The following is a 27,610-nucleotide window of genomic DNA, read 5'->3' as shown; positions in this document are numbered from 1 at the left end:
GGAAGACATTCAGGTTCATGAAGACTAGCTTTCTGGGGTTTAATCATCAGTCATTTGATATAATTGTTTCTGAAAGTGCTTTCTAAAGGTCTCTCCCTGAAGACTTCAGCTGGCTCAGAGGCAAGGGTTTTTAAATGTCTCTTATTGTCAACAGTTACTGTTTAGGTAAGTATGGTAATTTTTCAGATGGTACTATGTAAAGCACTAGTAGGATACTGACATTTGACATCCAGAGATGAGAATCAAACAGTGACTATATCTCTAATCCATGGGCTCTGGGTACCAGCTGAGAAGGTGAAATTATGTCTGCTATATGTCAAGTTGCTTTCAAGGACCGCACAGAAGGGAACCACCACTATGAGAATGTTTTTTGTTTGTTTGTTCCCCTTTTCTTACCCGATATTTATTCTCTCCAATCTGTTCCACCTGAAACCTTTTTGCACACTTGCACTGAGCCACTTGTCTTGTGACCTATTGATTGAAAACAATAACAGAAGAGAAAAAGAAAGTGTAAAGGGCAGAGAAAAACTTTCTAGTCAGAGAAACTATGTTATTTTTTAAAAATGTGAAGAGAATGAATAAAGCCATTCATTATTCTTCAGGCATTTCATGTTCTTGACACACGCATTTATCTTTTACTCAAAAACACACTGCTTTTATTGAGATAAAAGGGACATTGAGAGAAAAAAATTATATCAAAGAAAAATTTCAGGAACTATATAAAACACTCTCCCAGTCGGGCGCTGGTGGCTCACGCCTGTAATCCTAGCTACTCAGGAGGCTGAGATCTGAGGATCGCAGTTCAAAGCCAGCCCGGGTAGGAGAGACCGTGAGACTCCTATCTCCAATAAACCACCAGAAAACCGGAAGTGGCGCTGTAGCTCAAGTGGTAGAGCACTCGCCTTGAGCTGAAGAGCTGAGGGACAGCGCCCAGGCCCAGAGTTTAAGCCCCACGACTGACAAAAACAAAAAAACAAAAAAAAAAACCACTCTCCCATCCTGCTTCAAAATTCCTTTAGAGGATAGTGCTAATATGTCTACATGAAAATCAAGTAATTAATAAAGCTAATTATGAACTGATCAAAATTTCCTAAGCAGTTGGCATTTTTGTATACCAAGCTAACTCCCAAGACTGGCTCTCCTCCCTTCCTAATACATACTGAAATTTCTATGGGCTAATGAATTTGCTATTTTCGACAAGATATGGTTTTTAATGAGAAAATGCTTGATGCATACTACATTGAAAACCTCATTCCTGAATTATGAAGTAGGATGCTCAGGACTGAGAAAGTCCATCCTAAGTGACATGGTACCTATGAACCAGGAAGAGAATAATTCCCTGGAAAGATCCTATGTGGACTTCAGAGAAGCATAGATATAATGGCAATCTATCTAGACTAGCCCAAGATAGAGCCCAGTAGCCAAAGACACTTTGGGGTCCTTTGACTTACCACCTGAAAGTTAAACAGAATTCCCAATAATCACAGATGAGTCTAAGCACTGATATGGTAACTGCACCCAACCTAATCCAGGACAATAATAAATCTATAGTAAATAATATGGTCATAGTAATTATCATACCTCATCTTCAATTTTATCTGCATCAGTTGTTGGTCGATAAGCATCTTTGTTGGGATGGAGAGCAGCAACGAATTCATAGTAGTCAATGTAGCCATCTCCATCTCTGTCAAAAATGTCAGCCACAGCAGTCATCTCTAACTTAGTGGTAGGGAATTCTAGCAAAAGGAAACAATTTAAAACATTAAAAAGGCTTATTTAGTTCGTATGTGAATAATTGAAAGAAAAAATATGGTAAAATAATTTTTTAAAACTTGAAAACCAACAGTTTACTTTAGAAAACTCAGGAAATTTAAATTATACAGCTAAAAATCATTCCAAAATGATAACATCTAAGGACTACTCATTGTAATGATGAGCATATCTGCTTATGTATTCTCCTACCCTTACGTAATATACCAAAAAAGGTATAAAATATTACAGTCCCCTGTAGTCCTGCCATTCATCTTAATTTACTTATCCACTTCATCCTGACTTTTGCTTAAAAAGACTATTTTGCCAGAATATTATAATTTTTACAAAGTAAGTGCAAGAAAAGTGGAGATGTGGCTGAAGTGGTAGAGAGCTAACCTTGAGCAAAAAGCCAAGCTAGACACTTCAAACCCTACTGGTAAATTTGCATGCAGGTGTGTACACACAAATAAAGGTGTGAGAAATCCAGGTGTGACTCATGTTTGGAATTATGACTAGACTTACTGGATGCTAAAATGCCATCAATAAACTCCTGACGTGTTATCTTCCCATCCTGGTCCTTGTCAATGCGCCGGAAGAAATCCATGACCCGAGACTTTTTATGATTCATCCAACGCATATACTTTTTCCTCCAGACATCAAAGTCAAAGTTGGCAAATTCCTTCAACTAGAAAGAAAGCAAATGTTAGTAATACCTATTGTTCTGGATTCTCAAAGCTTCCGAGAGCATACCCAAACTCTGAGACATTCCGTAAAGCCATGCAGGCCTTCCAGGGGGCACCAACAATGCTATCTATACATTGTCTCATTTGTGAAGGCACATCTTGCTTCTTCATGTAAAGCTACAACCATTTACATGAGCTTTGGTAGAATGCAACAGCAGGAAAAACAGTAACTGAGAAAACATTGTGGGAAACACAGAGTACATAGACTGAGAATGGGTGGAGTCAGCCTTGCTTTCCCTTTGGGCTTTTCCAAAGGTCATCACCACAGAGGTAAGGGAATAAGTTCTATTCCAAGAAGTCTCACCACACAGCTGTCATATTATTTTGAAAGGCTCTATACATATAGCCCATATCAGGAAACTTGTATTTCCCACCATTCTCTGAGACTTTTGCCCACCTGACATATATGTTAAATGTTTGGCTTGTGTAGTGAGGAGAGCAATTTTCAGCTACTTGGATTATGTTGGAGATTCACCAACATATATTGGAGATTTTCTTTCCCCTAGTCTTTCAAAGTTGGAAGGAAGGGGGGAAACAAAGCACCAGAATAGATATACTTAAAATTCAACTGGCCTTTAGAAGTAACAACAACAACAACAAAAAAAACACAGAACACTCACTTCCAGGCATAGCTGCTTTGATATGCACAAATAAAAGAATATAAAAGACATTAGAGGTTTGTTTCAGAAACTAGGTAGTACCATATTTTTAAAAATAACTGGACACTTAGAAATAGACCTACTGAAGACTAGCAGTAACCAGATAGTGGGCAATTAATTAAGAAGAAAAAAAAAGGAGTCAGGAGCTGGTGGCTCACACCTGTAATCCTAGCTACTCAGGAAGCTAAGATCTGAGGATTGCAGTTCAAAGCCAGCCTGGGCAAGGAAAATCCGTGAGACTCTTATCTCCAATTAACCACCAGAAAACTGGAAGTGGTGTTGTGGCTCAAGTAGTAGAGTGCTCACCTTGAGCTAAAGAGCACCCAGGCCCAGAGTTCAAGCCCAAGTCTACAACCAACCCCCCAAAAATAATACTTCACAAATTTACATGTCATCTTTGCACAGGGGCCACACTAAACTTTTCGGTATCATTCAATTTTATGGTGCCACATGAACACAACAAAAATTTACTCTTTTTTTTTTTTTTTGGTCGTGGGGCTTGAACTCTGGGCCTGGGCGCTGTCCCTCAGCTCTTCAGCTCAAGGCGAGCGCTCTACCACTTGAGCTACAGCGCCACTTCCGGTTTTCTGGTGGTTTATTGGAGATAGGAGTCTCACAGTCTCTCCTGCCCGGGCTGGCTTTGAACCGCGATCCTCAGATCTCAGCCTCCTGAGTAGCTAGGATTACAGGCGTGAGCCACCAGCGCCTGGCTAAAAATTTACTCTTATTTCATAATCATATAGCATTATTTCTCTATCTTTACATGAATGGCTTAATGACGATTTCTGTGGTAAGCTTTATAGTTACATTCATCATCATCAGCCACAGAAAGGTCTTGAGGATTGGGCCACAGGCCTGACCCTTTTTTGCTTTCCATCACCAGATGTAACAACCTCTTTTGTGAAAGGTTTTCTTAAAATGTCTTTTCTCACTTTGGGGTTTGAAGGATTACTAGCACAGGTCTGATTCTACTTCTGGATAGGTAAAGGCACACAGGTCAGACCAAAAGGGCATCAAAAACACTTGAAGACCACTCATTAAAGCCATTACCTCCTCCAGTCTATCCAAGGCATCATTCAGCTTCCGCTGGCGTTCCAGTGCTAACAGCCACACTTGCTGCCAGCGGGCAGAGAGCTGATTGATCCGTGGGTTTTTTGCTTCAGATTGTGAGAGGATTGGCATAGGAGGAGGTGTGGGCTGACTTAAGGACTTTCCTAAAAGCAAAAACAATCACAACATTAGAAACCTTGGTTTTGTCAGTCCACAGAGAAATAGCTCTATGTGTGAATTTTAAGAGAAGTTAATAATGATATCCAGCCAATAACTGAGAAAAGAAACATGGGACTTGGCAACATTTAGGTACGGGAGTGTACTGATTCCAGAGTTACTGGTCCTCCTTCTAGCATACAAGTACTTACCTGTCTCCTACACATCTCTAACCAATTCTGTCCTACTTAGTGAACTGAGGACATGTCAACTCAACCATTAGAAGCAGGGGAAGAGCACTTGTGTGTGTCTTTAATTTGTAACAAAACCTTAGTAAATCCTCTTTTGCAACCCAGAACTCATTGCTGATAAGAGATTTTGGTACATGTAAGAAGGAATATGATTACTACAAAGTTGGCAATGTGAGGCTTTAATTCACACAGGTTGCTCTGAGAATAAAGTTGATGTAAAAAAAAAAGAAGCAGGGGAATTCTATAGGTGCTGATTTTTGTTACAGCTAACTTACTGTAAACTAAATGTATATAGCTAAAACTAATGACCACAACAGTACCTTGAAATTTCATACCAATCTGAGAAAATAAAGAGTATAGTTGGTCTGCTGGCACTAGAAGAGTGAATTTCAATTAAAGATTTTTGTTAAAAATCTAGTATGTATTTGAAAATCAAATTTTAATTCTATTTTTTTCTTTTGTGGGTTGTGGGGCTTGAACTCTGGGCCTGGCCACTGTCCCTGAGCAGCTCTTCAGCTCAGGGCGAGCAAGGGCTCTACCACTTGAGCCACAGAGCCCACTTCCGGCTTTTTTCTTTTTGCTTATGTGGTACTAAGGAATCGAACCCAGGGCCTCATGCATGCAAGGCAAGCGCTCTACCACTAAGCCACCTTCCCAGCCCTGTAATTCTTTTGATAGGCACTTTGAAAGTGATCTTTCTCCTTCTCTCTCCCTTGCTCTCTCTTTCTGTACTTCAGTCTTTCTTTCTTCCTTTTCCTTTGTGTATGGGAGGAGGGCTCATTTTCAAAGAGCAGGAAGGAAGAAACCTAGCACATTTGGACTGGAAACATACTGCTACCACTGCGAGATTTCTCGATGAAAGGAGCATGGGTAGGCTCTACATTCTTCCTTTTGTATGTTTTCGTGACCCGGTCCACATCAGGTTGTTTGCGTGTCATTTCCTCCATAAATGTCTGTTAAACATAAAAAAGAAAAATATGGAAGAGAAATGGAAATACGAACCTTTTCATTAAGGGCAAGCCCAATCTGACTGCTCAAGTAACAGATGGCCCTGCATCTGTCTCCCTTTTTTTTTTGGTTGGTCATGGTCTGGGCCTGGGCGCTGTCCCTCAGCTCTTCAGCTCAAGGCTAGCGCTCTACCACTTGAGCTGCAGCACCACTTCCGGTTTTCTGATGGTTTATTGGAGATAGGAGTCTCACCGAATTGGCTGCGTGGGCTTCATCTCACTCTTTTTAAGAAATGTAACTAAGGGTTTTATCAAGTGATTAAAACCTAAATGTTCATAGTGGAGTGACTTGAAATCAAGAATTCAGACTACTAAATGCCATACAGATGTCAAGGGAAGACCTGGGACAAGTAACTCACAGCCTGATGCCTAGGCTGAGTTACTGAGGGTTGAAGAATTCAGCAAAAAACCTGAAGGGGGGCTGGCAATCCTAGCAGACAGAGTTTAGGGAGAGTCAAAAAGTTTGACATTGCTGTGAAACTCACTGGTTTAGCAGAAAATATAGTCAGAGAAGTAGAAAGGTGGAATTAGAAGACAGGAAGTGAAAGACCCCAAAAGGACTATGTCAAACTAAGAGACTGGGATATGCTGAGAATGGCAGGGACTAATCACAGGATTTTGATCCATGGAAGAGACATAATCAGGTCTATGCTTTAAGAGCAGAAGGCAGAGTTGATGGGAGAGCAGAAGCAGGTAAGGACAAGTAATATGGAGATAAGGTTATCAAATTGCTGTAGGGCTGGGAAGGTAGCTCAGTGGTAGAACGCTTGCCTTGCATGCCTTGAGGCCCTGGGTTCGATTCCTCAGCACCACATAAGCAAAAAGAAAAAAGCCAGAAGTGGCACTGTGGCTCAAGTGGTAGAGTGCTAGCCTTGAGCTGAAGAGCTGAGGGACAGCGCCCAGCCCCTGAGTACAGGCCCCACGACCAGACCCCAAAAAAAACCCCCAAAAAACAAAAAAAAACCCCAACAAATCAAATTGCTGTAGTAACTGAGGCAAAACACAGTGAAGGTCTGAGCCAGAGAAAGAAAAGTGGAGTCATGAAGCATTTTGAAAGTAGGTGAGATACACAGCTGTAATCTTAGCACTGGGGAGGCAGAGGCAGGAGGATCATGTGTTCAAGGCCAGTTTTGGAAACATAGTGAGACCTTGTCTTAAAGATTTTTTAAAAAAAAGCAATGGTGGCTCAGCCTGTAATCCTACCTACTTAAGAAACTGAGATCTGAGGATTGTGATTCAAAACCAGCATGGGTAAGAAAGTCCAAAAGACTCTATCTCCAATAAACTACCTCCCAAAAAGCCCGAAGTAGAGCTCTGGCTCAAGTGGAATGCTAACCTTGAGCAAAAGAACTTCAGGGACAGTGCCTAGGCCCTGAGGCCTGCCAGGATTGCTGTGTGTGTGTGTGTGTGTGTGTGGCTCAGGATTGCTGTGTGTGTGTGTGTGTGTGTGTGTGTGTGGCTCAAGTGGAATGCTAACCTTGAGCAAAAGAACTTCAGGGACAGTGCCTAGGCCCTGAGGCCTGCCAGGATTGCTCTGTGTGTGTGTGTGTGCCAGGGACAGTGCCCAGGATTGCTGTGTGTGTGTGTATATGTGTGTGTGTGTGTGTCAGGGACAGTGCCCAGGATTGCTGTGTGTGTGTGTGTATGTGTGTGTGTGTGTCAGGGACAGCGCCCAGGCCCTGAGGCCTGCCAGGATTGCTCTGTGTGTGTGTGTCAGGGACAGTGCCCAGGCTGAGACCTGCCAGGATTGCTCTGTGTGTGTGTGTGGGAGGGGGGCGGGGGGAGAGTCAAGGGACAGTGCCCAGGCCCTGAGGCCTGCCAGGATTGCTGTGTGTGTGTGTGTGTCAGGGACAGTGCCCAGGCCTGAGGCCTGCCAGGATTGCTGTGTGTATGTGTGTGTGTGTCTCTGTCTGTCTGTCTGTCTGTCTCTCTCTCTCACGCACACCCCCACCTCCACAGATAAGACCCTGTGATTAGATGTGGGATGTGAAGGAAAGGCAGAGTCCCAGGCATATCACAGGTTTCTAAATTTCAGGGAAAGAGGCAGGTTTGAAAGGGAAAGACAGGACTTCTAGTTTGCTTTATGTCTAGACTGAAGAAGATAATGATGCTGTATAAATGACAGTTAAAGCTGTTGGACTCTATAAATCTCAGTAATTGAACAGTGTCAAGAATGGAACTTCAGCACATATCAATATTAATAAGTTTTCAGAGGAGGAAGAAAAAGCTGACTGAAAAGGAAGAGTTAAGGAGATGAGAGAAAAGTAAGGTAAGGTAGAGGCACAAAAGTTGGAATGAGAGAGAGAAAGAAAGTGTTTATGTTATCAGAGCTTGAACTAAGGGCCTCAAACTCTTGCTTAGCTTTTTCACTCATGACTGGCACTACACCACTTGATTCACACCTTCAGTCCAGTTTTCTTTTGCTGGTGAATTGGAGACATTCTTTTAAACTGACTACTCAGTCTGGCTCTCAGACTTTAGCCACCAGCGCCCAACTTCCTGCCAGCTTTGAAATACAATTAGAGAACTCTGAGGCTATAATCTGAAGCAGGGAACTGTTCTTGATACAGTGAGAGCTGGATTATGTTAACAAACTGAATAAGCCTGGAAGATGGGACCTGCAATTCTGGAGGACTCCTTGATTTCAGCCTGGGGAGAGACCCTAAGAAGCCTCAGCTAGCCTATTCCCAGACTCCTGATTCACAGAAACAAAGAAAAACAGAAGGCTATTTTAAGCTAGTCTGTGTAGTAGCAATTAAAATACAAATTCACAGGGCAAAGGGAATAGGATCTAGCATTATATAGAAAACACCTGTGACATTAGGATACCTGATGCTCAGCAATAAGGGCTTTAACTCGGTCAATGTTTTGAGGGATTGGCTCCTGATCTCGCTGAATGAGTGTAGTCTCAGCCCACTGGATCCATGCCAGAAGTTCTTCCAGCAGCTCAGCATTAGCCACCAATTCTGACAGGGCTGTTTCCAGGCGCTGCTGGTGCTGCCTTGCCCATGTCAGGACCTGAGAGGGAGAAAGAAACCATGGCCTCTTTCAGTTAAGCACATCCCTTTGTTTCAAAGCCCCCTTTCACCCAATCTAAATAATGACTATTTAGAGGAAAGATCAGTCAAGCAGTCAGCTCTTCCGAGAGTAAATACAGCACATTCTATTAAAACACAGGGCTTCTCACGAAGGAGGGAAGCTAAACAAAAAATGGAAGCCAGTAATTAGCGCATCACTGTACTCTTCCATTTGCTGTACATTAACCAAGAAGTTTACTAAAATATTAAATTAATTTTTGTTTGGCTATTCATAATGAGGGGAAGACTTCATCAGAAGGACAAAGGAAAGAAGACTGTAATATTTGATACCTGTAGTTCCATTTCTTTGGGTATATGATGACTCACCTCCTCAAAGCGAGCTCGGATAATTGTGATCCAGTGTTTGATAGTCGTGATGCAATCAGGATGGCAGACAGCCAGGATGACTTCTCCCATGGCCACTGCTGCATTCACATCCACTTGCTTCTCTTCTACTTTCTTCATGAATTCCTAAACAAAGTCAAAAACAAAAACTTAAGAATCTACTCTACCAAAACTATTAGTTCATATTGAAAGGGGAAACATTTTCTTTTTCCCCTTCTCTATATGTGTTAACACAAGCCTCTTAAAGCCTGTTTCTTGGAGCCTCTGACATTTTCTGTCTAGTTCTAAAGATTTGGGAAGGTGAGATTTGTACAGAAGAACAAATTTGCTAGAGATAATGAAAAGGTAAGGATACAGATTCTAGTCTCTCTAGTGTGCCAGTCCTGGGGCAGGCCCAGGTGTTGTCCCCGAGCTTTTTTGTTCAAGGCTAGTGCTCTACCACTTGAGCCACAGCTCCACTTCCAGCTCTTCTTGGTATTGGTAGTTAATTTAGAGATGAAAGTTTCACAGACTCTCCTGCCTGGACTGGCAAACTATGATCTTCAGATCTCAGCTTCCTTAGTAGATACGATTATAGGCATAAACCACCAGTTTCTAGCTAGCTCTTCAAAGAAATTTTTTTTTTTTGGGTCTGATCGTGGGGCCTGAACTCTGGGCCTGCGCTCTACCACTTGAGCCACAGCGCCACTTCTGGCTTTTTTCTTTTTGCTTATGTGGTGCTGAGGAATCGAACCCAGGGCCTCATGCATGCAAGGCAAGCGTTCTACCACTGAGCCACCTTCCCAGCCCCTTCAAAGAAATTTTTAATTAAAAAAAAAAAATTGATTGAGCCTGGTGCTGGTTGCTCACATCTGTAATCCTAGCTAGTCAGGAAGCTGAGATCTGAGGATCATGGTTCAAAGCCAGCCGGGGCAGGAAAGCCCATGCGACTCTTGTCTCCAATAAGCCACCAGAAAATGGCAAGTGGTGCTGTGACTCAAGTGGTAGAGAACTAGCCTTGAGCTGAAGAGCTGAGGGACAGTGCCCAGGCCCAGAGTTCAAGACCCACAACGACCCCCCCAAAAAAAAAAGACTGATTGATTGTGATTAACTGTACCAGTATCAGGGCCTAAACTTAGGGGCTTCATGCTCTTATTCAGGTTTTTTTCAAGTTGGTACTCTACAACTTGAGCCATGCTTCCAATTTGGCGTTTTGCTTACTAACTGGAGATGGAGAATTATGGACTTCTCTGTGTTGGTTTCAAACCTCAACCCTCTAGGTCTCAGCCTCTTGTAATTAGGATTATAGGCATAAGTCACAGCCACCTGGCTATCTCATTTTTGTTCATTTCTATATTTGTAAATAAACCTGTTTTGAAAAAATACATGACAGCAATAAAATACTACAATATTTCTTAAATACCCACAGCAGAATGAGAAAACTAAGATTAAAATCTCTGCTCAGGTAGCATGAAAATTAAAAAAGAAAAGATTTCCTACCTCATTAGGGTAGACCAAGGCCCCAGATACTGTATTTACTGTATCATATTCTGCAACTTGCTAAGTGGCTTCTAGGGGATCAGACTAGTGGTTAAGCCTAATAACATAAGGAAAGGTATGTAGACATATATGAAAGTAAGAAGAAAGGATGGGAAATGATCTGCATTTTTTTTAAGAATACTATGTGGTTTCACTAGTTTAATGAATTATAAAAATGAGTGAATGCACCTCTTCAAGGTGTTACAAAAATGACTAGTTATTTCCCTCTGATTTGTGTTGAGCCAACAAACAAGTACACTTTGGTTTTGCTTCTCACATGAGGCCTAATTATTTCCATTAGTGGTAGACAGTTTTGTCATCTTAGTGGGTAGCACAGATCACCAAACAACTGGGCTAGATTACCTTATGGGTGTCAATGAGTGACTGTAGGGCCTCTGTGTCATCAGGCAGTGCTCCCCGAAAACGAAGTGTTTGCTCTGCTTCAGAAAGCCACTCCAACAGCATGTGGACTGTGTCTCGAAACTCTTCTGCCTAAAATAACCAACCATAAAGGATTGAATCTTTCTCTCTGTTCAGCAAACATTTTAGTGTATCATAAGCACTTGATGCCCCCGTCAAAGCTCCATAAAGGAGATTTCACTTTTAGACCTCTGAAATCAGCTGGATTTATTTCTTTAAAACAAATGACTGTTCAAGTCTTGTAGAACATTCAGAACATCAATTTTCAACTTTATGTTCATTTCAAGATTAACTAGAACTGGTCTTGTTAATTAAATAAAATTCATCTGTTCAGAATCCCTGGCTTCAGTTGATCCAACAAACATGTCTTACCTGTTTTAAGGCCTGCTCAAGTCGGCTTTGCTTGGAAACAGAGAGTTTGCACACAGTGTCCCAGCGAGTACTCAGTTCCTGGAGCTGTCCTTTTACCCATGTGGTGTCATCTCGACTGTTCTCAATTAGTTCTCTGCCTGACCGCTTTAAGACCTGAACAGTACCTGTTCGCTTTCCAAGTTCCTTTTGGAAAACCTAGAAAAGGAGATAGGAGAATAAGTTTGTCTAATAAAACATTGAGTCCAAGGAGGAAAGTGATAATTTCCTTGGTAGAGTCTAATCATGGATCTTATACACAGAGGAAGGCGGAATGAGATGTATGAAAGAACATGGATAAGGTACTTATCTTGACAGCTTCTACATCTATGAGAATATTTATCCTCATATATACATACATATGTATATAAATATACATAACTTCCAGAATTATAGGAGATAAATAAGAACATATACCTAGTATAAACATCAAGAATTCGATACAATGTAAAATTAAATTCCTTGTGCTGAAACAGGATGTTGTGCAGCTCAGTATGGAAGGTACAGATTATACTACACAGTGGTGTGCTCAGTGTTAGACTTATGGGTTCAAAATAGTTAAAAAAAATCTCTCATTTCCATTGTAGGCCTCAGTAGAACATATAAGGGTATCCATCTCAATTTAAATTCAATTGGTGACTCAACCAGAGACAAACAGGAAGAGGGAAAACTTCAAAGTAAGGTACATACATTGCCAAGTCTGAATCAAACCAATTTTGGTAAATTCTTTGTGACTGAGGCAGAATCCCAGCAACAGTTGGTTTAAATGCAGAAAATGAAGGGGTACCTCTGAACAAAGACATAGCTGTCAGGCTTTTTTTCTCTTCTAGATGTTAGAACAGGACAAAGGGCACATGCAGAAGACCTTAGGGTTTTGCTTTCCATGAAAGTCCTCACCTTATGGGCATCCATGAGGTTCATGACGAGGTCCAGGTCCCCATGCACAGGCTGGTCCTCGGCCAGCTGTGGCTCTACCTTGTACAGCCAGTCAACCAAGGCCTGCAAAGCATCCATGAACTGGCCTGAAAACAGCAGGGCTTCCTCCAACTTGTGTTGCCTAAGAAAAGCATGTAAATGTCATTGTTTTTACTGATTCTTTTTATGCGTACAGTTCTAACAGCTGGAAAGGAATACTGCTTGAACTCTATCCAAAGAGTGGCTTCCACATTAGAATAGTTAGAAATATAATTAAAAAAAAAAAAAGACTGAAAGAGATGCCCAGACATGTTGAATCAAACCTTTTCTAGAATGGTTTAGATGTAAATAAAGGGGACATGTATCGATATTTTTCTGACAACTTATAGCCCAATGACACAGGACATACTTTAACAACCCAATGTCTATGTTAATTGCTTTACAGTTGGTTTAGCAGAGGATGACAGTTTCAGTGAGTCTGTGAGTCAGGAGCTCAACTGTTCTATATACCAGTTATGTGTCCTTAGGTCATCTCTTTACCTCTGTGAATCCCAATCTCTTCTTCAAAAGATTTGAGAGAAGCAAGAGTACAGAGATGTTATAATATTTAGCACAGCATAGAGAATGTAGTGCGTGAACGTATAACTTTAGAACTGAACTGCATAGGCTCAGACCCAAGCTCTGCCACTTAGAAGCTGAATAATGTTGGGAGAATTACGAAATCTCTTTATGATGGCTTTTTCGTCTGCAAAATGGGAATAATAGAACCTATCTCACTGGTTTTTATGAGGATCACTGATTAGCAGGCACTGTTGCACACATATTTAGTGTAACTGCTAATTAAAATTCAGAGATTATATGGTTAAATACATGTAGAGGCTTTGCACTGAGCAGAATATAGGTAAAAACATTTAATAATAAGGTACTGATATTATAAATTGGCAATTTAAAAATATTTAACAAGAATCACTAATCTACTAGTACTAACTTGATTTTATAGGCCTTTCCCTTGCTATTCAGTAAGGCTCAGGTTTTAACTGAGAATTTTTCATACATTTTATTCTAATTACTTCATAACTACTTTAAATTTAAAACCTGTACTATCCATTAGGGTTATCACCATTTTAATTTAGTAGCAGTTAGTCATCAAGACCCTTTTAAAGGATACTCATGCTTACCGTTCCACAGACTTGCCACAAACAGTATCCCATTTGTCTCTGACTTCACCCAGTAAATTGTCCAGTTTCTGAGCATCATCAGCAAGTAATGTCTTCTCTTTTAGTGCTCTGCCAGTTCTAATTGTGGTATCATACACAGGCTGTTTGCCACCAAGAGTTTTCTGAAACTCCTAGATTTCCAAAAAGAAAACAATAAAAACATGTTAAAGACCAAATGATGACATGAGGTCCAGGGGTCAACTGCCAACACCAAGGGAAAAAAAGATTCTTGATACTAGCTTATGTTTAAGAAAAAGTTACAGGGGCTGGGAAGATGGCTCAGTGGTAGAGTGCTTGCCTTGCATGCCTGAGGCCCTGGGTTCGATTCCTCAGCACCACATAAGCAAAAAGAAAAAGAAAAAAAGCCGGAGGTGGCGCCGTGGCTCAAGTGGTAGAGCGCTAGCCTTGAGCTGAAGAGCTGAGGGACAGTGCCCAGGCCCAGAGTTCAGGCCCCACTACCGGACCCAAAAAAAAAAAAAAGAAAAAGTTACAGAGCTGGGTGCTGGTGGCTCATGCCTGTAATCCTATCTACTCAGGAGGCTGAGATCTGAGGATTGAAGTTAAAAGCCAGCCCAGGCAGGAAAAGTCTGTGAGACTCCTATCTCGAATAAACCACCCGAAAACCAGAAGTGGCGCTGTGGCTCAAGTGGTAGAGCACTCGCCTTGAGCTGGAGAGCTCAGGACAGCGACCAGGCCCAGAGTTCAAGCCCTACAACCGACAAAAAAAAGACAAAAAATGACAGGTTTTGGTCTATGCCATGTATGGAAGTGAATGTAAACTTCTAAAAACTTAAATCTTTAGTTAGTTACTACCCAAGCCATTTTGTTTAAATTGTTAAAGAGCAGATATAAATGGTAAGGCAGTGTCTAGATGTAAAATGGAATCCTGGGACTAGGGGTAGAGCACTTATCTAGTATGTATAAGACTCTGGATCTGACTCCCAGAACCATAACCAAGGAAACAAAAGTAGGAACACTGGCTTCATCTTTTTTTTTTTTTTTCTTTTGTGTTAGTCTTAGGGCTTGAAGTAAGGGCCTGGTGCTATCTTTATCTTTGAGATTTTTTTTTTTTTTTTTGCTCAAGGCTAGTGCTCTATCACTTGAGCCACACCTTTACTTCTGTTTTTTCAGTTTAATTGGAGACTCAAGGACTTTCCTTTGCAGGCTGGCTTTGAATTATGATACTCAGATCTCAGCCTCCTAAGTAGGTAGGGTTTTAGGTGTGAGCCACTGGTGCCTGGCCACTCTAAAATTTTAATATTACTCAATTGTCTTTTATTATGAACTAGCTCTGATTTCTTAGAGTGAATTGATTGATTTACCTTATGTTTAGAAAGCTGAAGTTTGATTTTGTCTGGGTCATTGGATATCTCCAGTTCTGAATCCAGATGACTCTCTGCATCTTCTAGCCAGTCAATGAGTTTTTTCCAAGCTTCATGGAACTAAAATTAATTTTTTGAAAAAGTTACAACAGGAGTAAATATGCAAACTATACAACTTGCATCTATTCTAGAGATCCAAGGTGTGCAGCCCAAGGGTGTTTAATAAATTACTATCTTTCTTTTAAAACTTACTTGCTTTGCCCGCTTCCTGGCATCATCTAGTGATCGACCCCTTTCAATAGATCGCTGAACAACCTTCTCCCACCGAGACTGGACACTAACTAACAAGTTCTTGATTAAAACAACATCCTGTTTTTGGCTAAGGAACTTTAATTGATTCCCAGTTTGATCCAGTTCAATGATCTGGTCTCGATGAGCATTTACTTCATTGGCAAAAACCTGAGGAAACAACATTGTTCTTTTAAGCTTAAAATAAGGTAAATGAGTACTCTTTTCCATGAATCCCTCCAAAAGGAAGGTAATATCCCAAGTCACAGTTACCTTGTGCTCCTCTATCTGGGAAAGGACAGTGTTCAGAATCAGGCTGGGAGGAGAAGCGATGTTTAAGCTCTGCTCTGCTAGAGTGAGCCAGTTGATAAATTCTTGTAGGGAATTCTGGAATTCTGTTGCCAAGTTGAGGGCTTCCTCCAGCTTTGACTGAGTTTTAAATAAAACACAAAGAAATTATAGCTTCAATTATAGTTTCAATGACAAAGGCATGAATTTAACATAGAATGAGATTACCTCCAAATATGCTTTGTTTATAAAGAAGGAGACATTTAAAGGTAGTGTCTGAAACTGAAACAATTGGACAGGAACTCAGAAAAGGAAAGAGCAAAATAGGAACTGGTAGCTCATGCCTACAACCCTAGCTATTCAGGAAGTTAAGATCTGAGGTTCTCAATTCAAAACCAGCCTGAAAAGAAAAGTTAATCTTCAATTAACTGCCCAAAATACAGACGTGGAACTGTGGCTCAAGTGCTAGACCGCTACTTGAGTAAAAAGGTAAGATAGAGTGCCCTGGACCTAAATTCAAGTCCTAGTACTAGCACAGAAGGAAGGAAGGAAAGAAAGGGGGCAAATGTTTTGATGCTTTATTACTTTCATCTGCTATGACAGAAGGTAACTCAGTTTTTTTTGTTTTTCCCAGTAGTGGGACTTAAACTCTAGGTCTGGGCACTGTCCTCGAGCTAGCTCTTCAGCTCAAGGCTTAGTGCTCTACCACTTGAGCCACAGCACCATTTCCAGTTTTCTGGTGGTTAAGTGGAGATAAATCTCGTGGACTTTCCTGCCTGGGCTGGCTTTTTTTTTTTTTTGTCTGTTGTGGGAACTCTGGGCTTGGGCGCTATCCCTGCACTCTTCAGCTCAAGGCGAGTGCTCTACCACTTGAGCCACAGTGCTACTTCCAGTTTTCTAGTGGTTAACTAGAGATAAGAGTCTCATGGACTTTTCTGCGCAGGCTGGCTTTGAACCTTGATCCTCAGATCCTAGCCTCCTCAGTAGCTAGGATTACAGGTGTGAGCCACCAGTGCCTGGCTTGGGCTGGCTTTTGAACTGCGATCCTCAGATCTCAGCCTCATGAGTAGCTAGGATTACAGGCATGAGCCTCTGTTATCCGACTGGTAACTCCATTTTTAAGAAATATTGGGAAGAGATAATATGATTTACTTCTCTCTTGCTTAGTAAATCTTTGCATGCAACATTTGTAGTAGAATCTAAGTTTCTTATAGAGAACTGATAGTAGCACTCCTTACATGCCCTATCTCTATCCTTCTAAGTCATAACCTCCAGCAAACTGATTATTAATATGGAATATGAAGTCCATCACTAAACCATAATAGGCAGTAATCTATATCTTAGCTAGTAGATGGAGAAAAACAAAGTAAATCGCTCAAATCAAGCAAATTTCTAAAAGAGTGTTTTGTGGTGATACCTTCCTTTCTTCCATTTTACTGCTGACTACATGCCACTTCTGTTCCAAGAGTGCTATACTCTGTTCTGTTTTTGAGCCAGACCCAGAATCATCACGGCTTAGGAGCATGAGTCTGCCCTTGTCAAGCAGCTGATTGTAAGTCTCTTCTTTGGCTTTCAGTTGGGAATAGAGCTCCTGAAAGACAAAATAGGAAAAGACATCAACAATACTCATTCCCTGGAAGACACTTGCCCAGATTCATTAGCACCATTTGGAAAAAATCAAACCTTTTTTTATTCTGTTCAATGAATAAGCTGTAAGGGAATAAAAACCCATTATTATTCTTAATATTAAGATAATTTTATAATCAAGTAAATAGAAGAACTTAGAACTTTCTTCCATAGTAATTATTTCCTGAAGGATTTGCCTAGAAATTATGTTGTCTTCTGTTCTCACTATGCTTTCTTGGAAAACTGTCAGAATTTCTTTGATTTCCATAGACCTCCACTGAGTAGTTGTCTTAAATAAAAACATTTATACTATATATTTGTCTGGGTAATGCTCCCACTTTCTAGGCAATACTCTTGTGCCACCAAATGGAGCAACTCAAAACTTATCAGCTTACCAAGTAATTTTGAGATATTCTTTTACTACTGACACTCATGGCAGGGTATTAAAGCCTACAGATGAACAGCAATGCCCAAGGTTGTACTACAATATAGGTAAACTACTTTGCAGACTCCAAGATATACACATCACCAGGAACCTAGAGAGGCTATTGAATGTGAGATACTTATACTCTCAACTTGAAGAAATCACTGTTACCATATGTGAATCAAGCTGTTCCCTAGCAGTTTCAGGAAGTCCCCCAGTGGGCTTAGATGCTGAAAGCTGGCTCTCCATTCTAGTCAGTTCCAAGAGGAAATCTTCAATTTCACTGTGAAAACCTTGGGCCTAAGAAAAAGATATATTAACAATGTCAGTAGTCAATTCTCAGCTTCAAAAGTAAACTTTCTAATGATTCTATGAGAAATTTACTGTGAGGGAGGAATTTGGAGCTGCTTCAAAAAGGCAGATTGTTGTGCTAGGGGTTTAGCAGAATCCTTCAAACCTCAGAACATGTAGATGTCATATATAATCTGATGACTGGACTAAAGCCCTATTGAGCAGTGGGACTTAACTTGATGCAGGAAAAATGTCAATCTCTAAACATGATTGATTAAAGAGAAGATCTACTGCTGGGTGCTGGTGGTTCATGCCTGTAAGCCTAGCTACTCAGGAGGCTGAGATCTGAGGATCGCAGTTCAAAGCCAGCCTTGGCAGGAAAGTCCGTGAGACTCTTATCTCTAATAAACCACTAGAAAACTGGAAGTGGCACTGTGGCTCAAACGGTAGAGCGCTCCCCTTGAGCTGAAGAGCGCAGGGACAGCACCCAAGCCGAGTTCAAGCCCCACAATCAACAAAAAAGAAAAAAAAGATCTACCAATTTATAACAGTAAATAAAAGAGATTTAGCTACAAACTAATAAAAAAAAATAACCATCCAATCAAAAGTGTAATTTTTATACCAAGTTCACAGAGGGTTCTATCCCAAATGGCTTTCCTCTTGGGCCTTCTCTAAGTGGTATCATCTGCACAGCTCTTCCTAACTTGGGGGACCCATATACCTGTTGCAGTGTCAATTGAAGCTGTTGTTCCCTCTCCTCTGTTTTCTGCAGCACTGACTCCCAACACTGGTTCATGGTTTCCAAACGGCTTCTTAAGCTGCTGGCATCATCTCCAGCACTTGATTCAAGAAGTTCATTGCCAGCTTTGTTAACTGTTTCCACTGTGGCTTGATGAGCTAAAACATCATTTTTTAGGACCTAAAAGAATGTTTAATGATATAAATGATCTCTATGACATAAAATATCATCAAGTCTGGTTCCTCAATTTTCATATGACATCAAAAAACTTCCGTGGCAGTATGTTCTGGTCTCTAACCAACAGAATTGGAAATGAGGCAGGTGCCGGTGGTTCACTCCTGTAATCCTAGCTACTCAGGAGGCTGACATCTGAGGATCATGGTTTGAAGGCAGCCCAAGCAGAAAAGTTCCTATAAGACTCTTATCTTCAATAAACTACTCAAAAAAGCTGAAAGTGGTACTGTGGCTCAAGTAGGAGAGTGCTAGCCTTGAGCACAAAGAGGCTCAAGGACAGAGCCCAGCCCATGAGTTCAAGGACTAGCAAAACAAAACAAAACAATAACAACAACAATAAAAAAGAATTGGAAACGAGAAATGAAAATATTTACATGATGCTTTGCAAGCTCAACTTCAATGACTTTTGGGTCTCCGTTTATTGGTCTCTGAGCATCCAGCAACTCTTCAGTGTGAGTCAGCCAACTCATTAATTCCTCTAAAGCGTGCTGGAACTGGCCAAGGGCCAAGAGAGCACCTTCTAGCTTATGCTGCTCAGAACAAGACAGAAAGGGAGAAATTGTTAGGAAATTAGAAATGGGCATATTACAGTTCACTTATATGCTAGACTTTTTGCCTTACCTGTCTGTGGGCAATTTTTTCACCCAGATTCTCCCAGAGGTGTTTGAGTTCTGTCAGTGGTTCTCGTATAATGTCCCTGTCTGTTTCATCAGTAGCTTTCTTTAACATTAGTTCACCTTGGTGATTAAGCTTCTCCATCTCAATTTGCTGTTGGTAAACTTCAACTTTGAACTCCTACCAAATACAGATTTAATGTTAACATCAAAACAAATCTTCAGTAACTAAAAGAAGCAACTCTTTTTTAAAAACCATTCCTGGATACAAACCTTCATCTCATTTAACTGATCTTTGACAGTGTTGAGGTCAGTGCCAACTAGGGGCATGGTACAGAGTTTGATCACAGTGTTATCTAGCCAGTCAAACATAGCCTGAAACAAAAATAAAAATACATAGAAACAAAAGTTAAAAATAAAAACCATATATAAGTGAGAAAGAATCAGGATTAACATTGCTAAAGTTGGCTTTTACAATAATCTGAGTTTGAAAGCTCTAGCAACTGGTGACTTGCTAGTGGTAAGGCTAGCTTCACTGTGTCATGTAGTATAAAAATGACAAGGGGAGTAGAAACTCAGACATATGTCAGTACTAGTCTCACTAGAAGTGGAAATTTTGGTTAAGAATGTGGAAACAGCACTGGTTTAGGTTTGAGAACGTTGGAGTGGTATCAATGTGATCCACTATTGCACCAAAATTGGAAAATGATCAAGAAAAAATAGAACCCATATTTTTTGGTGGTCAACACCAGCCTCTTACCTGCAGAGTGTCCTGATATTGTACAGCAGCTTGCATGGCATCCTCAAGTTTATCTAGTCTCTCTTTCCATGTTTTGTTTAAGTTCTCCCAAGCATTATTCATCTAGGAGAAAAATATTCAATCAGATTGTTCTATTAATACCACTCTCCAGTCAGGGCTCACTTGTGTTTCATCTGAACTCTTATCTATTCTCCATACCTCATCAATGCTCTTCTTCACTTCAGGCTTCTCAGTTTCTCCACAGGCAAAAATCAAATCTGCTCCAAGGATCCGAATGAACTCCAATTCTTCATGTAAACCATCTGTCTCTTCCTTAATAGTCTACATGTAAAAGAACAGATCATGAGCCAAAGCAGAAAGTAGGATGGAACCTTCTAAATGCAACTTATACCCATTGAGGGCAAACATTAACTGGAACCATCAAACTCATAAAAGATTTTTTTTTTGGGGGTCCGGTCGTGGGCCTGAACTCTGGGCCTGGGCGCTGTCCCTAAGCTTTTCAGCTCAAGGCTAGTGCTCTACCGCTTGAGCCACAGCGTCACTTCCAGCTTTTTTTCTTTTCTTTTTTTTTTTAACTGTATTTTTTTTGTCTTTTCTTTTTTTGGTACTGGGGATCGAACCCAGGACGTTGCGCTTGCTAGGCAAGCGCTTTTCAGCTTTTTTTCTTTTTGCTTATGTGGTGCTGGGGAATCAAACCCAAGGCCTCATGCATGCAAGCAAGCGCTCTACCACTGAGCCACCTTCCCAGCCCCTCATAAAAGATTTTGAATGCTCTTATATTTTATTTGGACAGTGAAGCCATCTATTCCAAGTAGTTGTTGATGTGTATCATACATGTATATGTTCCCATAAATATAAAGAGCATACAGTAATGAAAAAAATGTTAGGTCCTGGTGGCTCACACCTGCAATCCTAGCTACTCAGTAGACTGAGATCTGAGGATCAAATTTCAAAGCCAGACTGGGCAGGAAAGTCTGAGATTCTTCAACTAACCACCAAAAAAGTTGAGCAAAAGCAGACTGTATATGAAAAGTGGAATGCCTGATAATAATTTACCAATGGCTCATCTTTGCCTGTCTTCAAGTTTACAATGTGCAGACATAGATTTATTACAGAGAAGTATATAAACAAGGATTAAATAACACAGTACAAGTCATAAATGTTAATGTTGACAGACCAGCATTACCCAACCCACACCAATGCTGGGCTATCTGGGCTAAGTAATCTTAAAAAAAGTAAATTCTATCTCAGATCACACAATGTGGTTCATGAACTGACTCTAAGAAAAATTAAGAATGGGGGCAGTTTCTGAAAAATATTTGAAATTAAACAAGAAAGATAATAGCATGATAGGCTTGGCTTGTGCTAAATGAACAACATGAAATGAGTAAAGCTAATAAAAACTAAGATTCCTCAAAAAGACTAGAAAAAGGCATGTCTTAAGTAACAACTGTTATCTCTGGATGATAAACCCCAAACTGTTTTTCTATATTAAGGACACCTTAACAGGTATTTTTATTTCCAAGTAAAAAAATGTGCTAACTTAAAACACGAAACAAATCTTTTAGCTTAGTCTGCTCAAAGCTAACATGATATGCTTAGGGACTGTGAGGCTAGCTCAGTGATAGAGTGCTTGCCTAGCATGCATGAAGCCCAGGGTTAAATTTTCAGTATTGTAAAAATAACTCCCCCAAACAGTGGAGTTCTTGCCTAGCATGCATGAGGCCCAGGGTTAAATTCTCAGTATTATAAAAATAACTCTCCCAAACTGTGGAGTGCCTGCATGCACAAAAGAAATTGGGTTCAATCCTTAGTCCTATAATAACTTCCTACCCCCAAAAGTTAGATAAACTGTTTGGCTAGAGGACACATGTAGGTTTTTAATTTTTAATTTTTTCTTTCTTACCTCAGCAGCTTCAACCTGCTGCTTGATGATGGATGGGTCAATGCCTGGGCTTTCCAAGTCATGGACAATATCCTGGGTATCTTTGATGGTGGTTAGAAGAGCTGCCATGTCATACCAGAACTTCTCTGCTAATTCAAGGACGTCAAGGAATTTAATTTCTCGCTCTTCAGCTCGAGCTCTGATGTCCTCCCAGAAGAATACCATTTGATCCAGTTTGTCCTGGATTTCTGAGGAGATAAACAGATGTGAATGGGACTTCTCTATGTATCTGAAATCAGTCTCATCAAAAATTCCATCTAATTTGACATTCTCAATGAAACTATCTTTTAAAATAGCTCTAAAATTTGTAACTGATTTTTTTTCTGCCTTAGCTTTATTTCTATTAGTTCTATGTTAGCACTTTTTGCTTATGTGAATCTTCCACATAAGGGGATCACAGATGTAATCTTTTAAACTTCTAACATAAAGGTACTGGTAAGATAAAAAATTTTAGCTTAAAAAAAAAATTTTAGCTTGCTAAAGAGCTGAGATGAGAACTCTTCTTCCCTGTATTCTGTGTTGAACTCTGTTCCTACATTTCCCAAAGAAAGTGTTATAAGAGGTAGTTATGTTCTATCCACCATTGATACTGTAACTTACTCACATTAGGGGTTAAAAGGAGCATTTGTTTCCAAGCCTGGGAATCTAGCTACCAATTGTAATCTTGTTTCAATGGGAAAATGTGTTTTGAATTCTAAATGACTTCCAAATGACTTTCAAGAATACTCATTTGCCAATATGTGGGAACTGTTACATTCAACAAAATACATCTAATATAATACTATAGATAATAACCACAGCCTGGAATTAATTTAACTGACTTTGTTTGAAGATAATTAGATTATGGTTACAGCTGTGGTTCAGCAAGTACCTGTCTAGCAAGTTTGAGGCCTTGAGTTCAACCCCAACAACACTGACAAAAAAAAAATTAGCTCCAGCAAACACCTTTTGCAGCCAGATCCTTGTCCGCTCCCAGAGATCGCCCAATGAGCTCTTCTCCACGACGCTTTAGGGCCTCAAAGGATGGCTGCAGTTTTTCTAGTTCCATGGTGGCACTCTTATTGTCACTGATGCATTCTCTAATCTTGTCTACTTCAGCAGGGATCAGGGGTGGCATACGCAGGCGAGAGGAAAGGTTCTCCAGGGTCTCCAACATGGGCTCGATTTTATCATGAAACTAAATAAAGTTGGAACATTAGCCAGCACAGTAATACTTTATCAAATGCTTTAGAGAAACATTAGGGTATAAGAATAAGGTATAAAGCCACTACTGTTTAGGATAGATAGTGCAGTGCTTAGCCTCGCCCAATAGCTTTTAAGTGTTGCGTTTGGCTAAAACACAATTTGGAACTTAATATAGAACGCTGGGCAATTTGGAAAAAAAAAAAGGTAGTTTTTTAAGAGTCAAAAGATAGTAAGTAGTATGCAAAACATCAATTTGAATCACTAATGTTGTCACAATGGTTCTTCTATTCCAATTAATATGACGAGAAAGGGACAAGACTATGAAACTGGTGAGAGTCAGTATGTCAACATCTCAGATGATAGTTGCATGCAACAGACTAGACCAACAAGTTAGATGCCCACCACAAACTGTGTAAATAGATGGGGAACTTAATATGCCACATGACTTGGGAGTTTGAAAGGCTGGGCAGGGAACGTGATTCAGTGGTAGAGTGCTTGCCTCACATGCATGATGAGGCCTGAGGCCCTGGGATCGATCCTTCAACACCACATAAACAGAAAAAGCTGGAAGTGGTGCTGTGGCTCAAGTGGTGGAGTGCTAGCCTTGAGGTGAAGAGCTCAGGGACAACACCCAGACCCAGAGTTCAAGCCCCATGATTGACCAAAAAAAAAAAAAAAAGTATAATGGCATGCAATTGAACAACCCACTGTAAGGAACAGTGGGAGTGAAATGCTGGCATGACAAAAAGTAATTAAGGTCAAATCTAACCTTATTCTAAAAGAAAAATTACCTTTCCAATTTTCTGGCACATTGAGTAACCTGAGTATAATTATAAAATTCTCATTTATAATCTGATGTAGTAAGTTTGCTTCCTTATAACACTATTGGTTAATGTCAGTAATAAGGTTTATCAATTTTCATTGTCAAACAGGAAAAAAAAAATCTTAAAACAAAATTACTTCCCACCACTCCCTCACTTCTAGATTCCACCCCTAATGAAACTATCATATAAACTCCACTAATCAAATTTATTCTAGGGAAATTTCCATAGAGGGAATGCCCTCAATTTTCATTCTTTATAAATATATCCTAATAGCAATGGGGCTGGGTACCTTACCTCTGTAATCTGCAATGGTGGGCGCGGTCAACACAACAATGAAATGTGACGATGTGGGGAGGACAGGAGCAGGCAGCAACAACACAAAGTAACACATTCCACAATGTGAGTGAGAGATGGGAAGGGAGGGAGGTGAAGGGAAAAACTTGAGTAAGTACAAATATTAACCAAGAATACTGACTAAACAAAGGACTATAATACCCAGACATGACAAAAAGTACCACTAACAATTATTTATTAGTTGAAAAATATGTAGTTACATGCTTCAATCTCCACGACTGGTGGTTTATGCTTCTGGTCTTTGGCTTACTTCTCCCTACTGAAGCATCTTTCTCTAAACTGGTTGCTTTTTAAGCAAGAAAAACTGTGTAGTCATTCTAAATCTTAAAAATAATAGGCCGAAGCTGAACACCAGTGGCACATACCTGTAATCCTATCTACTCAGGAGACTGAGACCTGAGCAATGTGGTTGAAAGCCAGCCCAAGTAGGAAAGTCTTTGAGACTCTTATCTCTACTTAACCATAGCCAGAAGTGAAGCTGTGGCAAGTGGTAGAGTGTCAGCTTTGAGCAAAAAAGCCCATGGTTAGCACCCTGGCCCTGAGTTCAAGCCCTATGACTGGCACAAAAACAAAAACACATCAATCAAATGAAAGTAATAGATTTAAAAGAAATTTGATTATTGTTGAGATAATCACTGCTTTTGGATCTACAAATCTCCATCTACTAATTGAGAGACAAATTACACATAGTAGCCAAGATACATTTTATTCTCCATAAAATTCTCCACAGTCTATCACTGTGCTTCTTCCACTATCAATAATGTACTATTATAGTCTTGGCACTCCTCTGTACAGACCCACACCAGACACACAGACCTGTTGTTTAGACTAGGGTAATTTGAAAGTTGTAAGAATGTAAGACAAACATATACCTGAGCAGATTGGGAAACAGCCTCATCCAGAGCCAGGGCCCGCTGGCGCACCTCTTCTTTTATTTGGGCATACATATTTTCTGCTTTCTGGTATTTTTCTTCTACCATTTTCCCTTCTTCAGGGTTTAATTCCTTTAGTTGTGGGCCTATCTTTAGTAGCTTATCAATATGAGGTTTGTGCTCAGCAATGGATTCCCTTAATTGCTACAGAAAGAAATATGGATTAATGAGTGAAGTCGAGGGTATAGCTTAGCGGAAGAGCACAAAGTTAGTATGCTTAAGGCCCAGGTTTAGATTTCTAGCACCACACAAAAAAAATCAAACAAACAAAAAAAGTATTTTCTGTACAAGTTCACTTTGATCAGAGCTAATATCAACTTTGAAAGAAAAAAAAAACCTAAATTGTTAAAAAAAAAAACCAGCAAGTCCTAGCATTTTATTACTTATGTGCAAACAAAAAAACTCCTAAGTCTTGGGCACCCATGTTAACTAATTCTCTTAATTTTCAAAAGCCACTTTTAGATGTCCCATCACCCTCAAAATCTTCTTGGACATACCTTCTCTCTCTCTCTCTCTTCTCTACCATCGACGTCATACCAGTCAACCCCATCTCTTCTGTACATACATATACTTCTATGAACTATATTTTAATTTACATTGTTTAATACTGTTCCCACCACCCAGATTGAGACATCAAACAGGATATTTTGACTAGAAACCCTTTTGGCAATCCAACCACTCTTCACTTTTGTGCAACTTCTAGGACATATCTCTTACTTAAAGGAAAACAGGACTAGTTATAAGCACAATCAACATTAAAAAAAAAACCACTGTCAGTGGCTATTAGTATTAGTGAAAATATGCATTTCCTTTTCATCAAATTACATTCAGCAAACATTTTCTGATAATTTCTTCACAACTTGTACTTCAGGTGCTTCACCAACTGGAAAGGTCCAACCACACCTAACTCTAACACTCAAAAATGTATAAAATTTCCTAGATTCTTTTTTAGTATTTTTTTAATAGTACTAGGAGTTAAGTTCATGGCCTGTGTACACTAGTAGGCATATGCTCTACAAATGAGCAACACTCCCAGTCCTAGTTAATTCTTCCTTTATTTTTGTAATACACTTGTGTAATTACATTCATTAATTCATATTAAATAATGAAGGAAACAATTTGTACTTTTGTAAAAAGAAAAAATAATTTTATAGCATAAAACTTAGTAGTAGGCATTAGTAGTATATTAATGTGTTCTTTTTTAATAAATTCCAGGTTATTTTCATTCTACAACAAAATTAAAGTTGGTATGCTCCTTACCCTCATTTCTTCTTGCTGTTGTCTGAGTTGTTCGTGATCAATAGCTGGAGGAGGTAACTGTGCTATTAGTGCTCGAGTTTCCTCAATCCAAGGGCTGAGCTCTTCAAAAGTTTCCCAAAACTGGTTTACCAAGACCTGTGCTCGCTCCAATCGGGCATAACGCTCTGAATTGAGCAGGCTAATGTCTTCATATTGCTGTATTAGACATTCTGTCTTTTCCTATGAGTCCAAGTAAAAATATAATGAACACTTCTTTTAAGAAAAAAAAGCATATATATTAAAAATTAGATATCTATATGAACAAACACTAAATTTCTAGCAAATATGGGCTAATCTAGTAAGTATAGAAGTGATTTTTTTCTTCTTTAAATTCAAAATTTAGTATTTTTCCTATATTTATATAAAAACTATAAAGTGCAGTAATAAAATAGCACAAGCACCAAAAATTAACTTATTAGCAGTGATTTATAACAATAAGCTAATTTATTATAACATTATTATAACAGATCATTGCTATAATAAAGTTATAGCATCTCAAAAGCTATGATAGAGTACTAATGAAAAATAAGTCTCCCACAACTAGCATTTATTATTTAAGCGTTTAAGGTGAGTAGTGAATTTATTAAAATTTCTTAACCATATGCTTTATTTTCTTGAATCAGGTCTTGCTATGTTCCATAGACCTGGACCTGTGGTGATCCTCCTGCCTCAGCCTTCTGAGTGCTGGGATTACAGGTATATATGATCTTTCTTGGCATTAACTGTATTGTTAATAATAAACCAACAAAACTAGTATAAAAATTATCTTGCCCAGCCGGGCGCTGGTGGCTCACGCCTGTAATCCTAGCTACTCAGGAGGCTGAGATCTGAGGATCGCGGTTCAAAGCCAGCCTGGGCAGGAAAGACTGTGAGACTCCTATCTCGAATAAACCACCAGAAAACCGGAAGTGGCGCTGTAGCTCAAGTGGTAGAGCGCTCGCCTTGAGCTGAAGAGCTGAAGGACAGC

At 39.9% G+C, this 27,610-nt stretch overlaps 1 protein-coding gene across 5 annotated transcripts in view; it reads right to left on the bottom strand.

Moving 5' to 3' along the window:
• Macf1 (microtubule-actin crosslinking factor 1) overlaps positions 1–27,610 on the bottom strand; it is a 167,687-nt gene that overhangs the window by 21,415 nt on the left and 118,662 nt on the right. For all 5 annotated transcript variants that reach the window (XM_013016840.1, XM_013016845.1, XM_013016842.1 and 2 more), the window contains 27 exons: positions 26,605–26,823; positions 25,285–25,488; positions 24,353–24,361; positions 22,995–23,226; positions 22,011–22,237; positions 20,303–20,425; positions 20,105–20,206; positions 19,618–19,719; positions 19,352–19,525; positions 19,105–19,260; positions 18,479–18,676; positions 17,638–17,766; positions 16,834–17,007; positions 15,402–15,557; positions 15,093–15,299; positions 14,841–14,960; positions 13,480–13,649; positions 12,284–12,443; positions 11,351–11,545; positions 10,922–11,050; positions 9,023–9,166; positions 8,448–8,636; positions 5,444–5,564; positions 4,205–4,368; positions 2,275–2,437; positions 1,582–1,736; positions 397–471 (listed from right to left, as the gene is read on the bottom strand). In XM_013016840.1, coding sequence (XP_012872294.1) covers positions 397–471; positions 1,582–1,736; positions 2,275–2,437; positions 4,205–4,368; positions 5,444–5,564; positions 8,448–8,636; positions 9,023–9,166; positions 10,922–11,050; positions 11,351–11,545; positions 12,284–12,443; positions 13,480–13,649; positions 14,841–14,960; positions 15,093–15,299; positions 15,402–15,557; positions 16,834–17,007; positions 17,638–17,766; positions 18,479–18,676; positions 19,105–19,260; positions 19,352–19,525; positions 19,618–19,719; positions 20,105–20,206; positions 20,303–20,425; positions 22,011–22,237; positions 22,995–23,226; positions 24,353–24,361; positions 25,285–25,488; positions 26,605–26,823 — 4,197 coding nt within the window. The remainder of the gene's footprint in view (positions 1–396; positions 472–1,581; positions 1,737–2,274; positions 2,438–4,204; positions 4,369–5,443; positions 5,565–8,447; positions 8,637–9,022; positions 9,167–10,921; positions 11,051–11,350; positions 11,546–12,283; positions 12,444–13,479; positions 13,650–14,840; positions 14,961–15,092; positions 15,300–15,401; positions 15,558–16,833; positions 17,008–17,637; positions 17,767–18,478; positions 18,677–19,104; positions 19,261–19,351; positions 19,526–19,617; positions 19,720–20,104; positions 20,207–20,302; positions 20,426–22,010; positions 22,238–22,994; positions 23,227–24,352; positions 24,362–25,284; positions 25,489–26,604; positions 26,824–27,610) is intronic.

Source organism: Dipodomys ordii, unplaced genomic scaffold, assembly GCF_000151885.1.
Source record: "Dipodomys ordii isolate 6190 unplaced genomic scaffold, Dord_2.0 Scaffold33, whole genome shotgun sequence".
In the NCBI taxonomy this organism is placed as follows: Eukaryota; Metazoa; Chordata; class Mammalia; order Rodentia; family Heteromyidae; genus Dipodomys; species Dipodomys ordii.
Note: the sequence above shows the minus strand (reverse complement) of the source record. Positions and strands in the feature narration are given on the sequence as shown.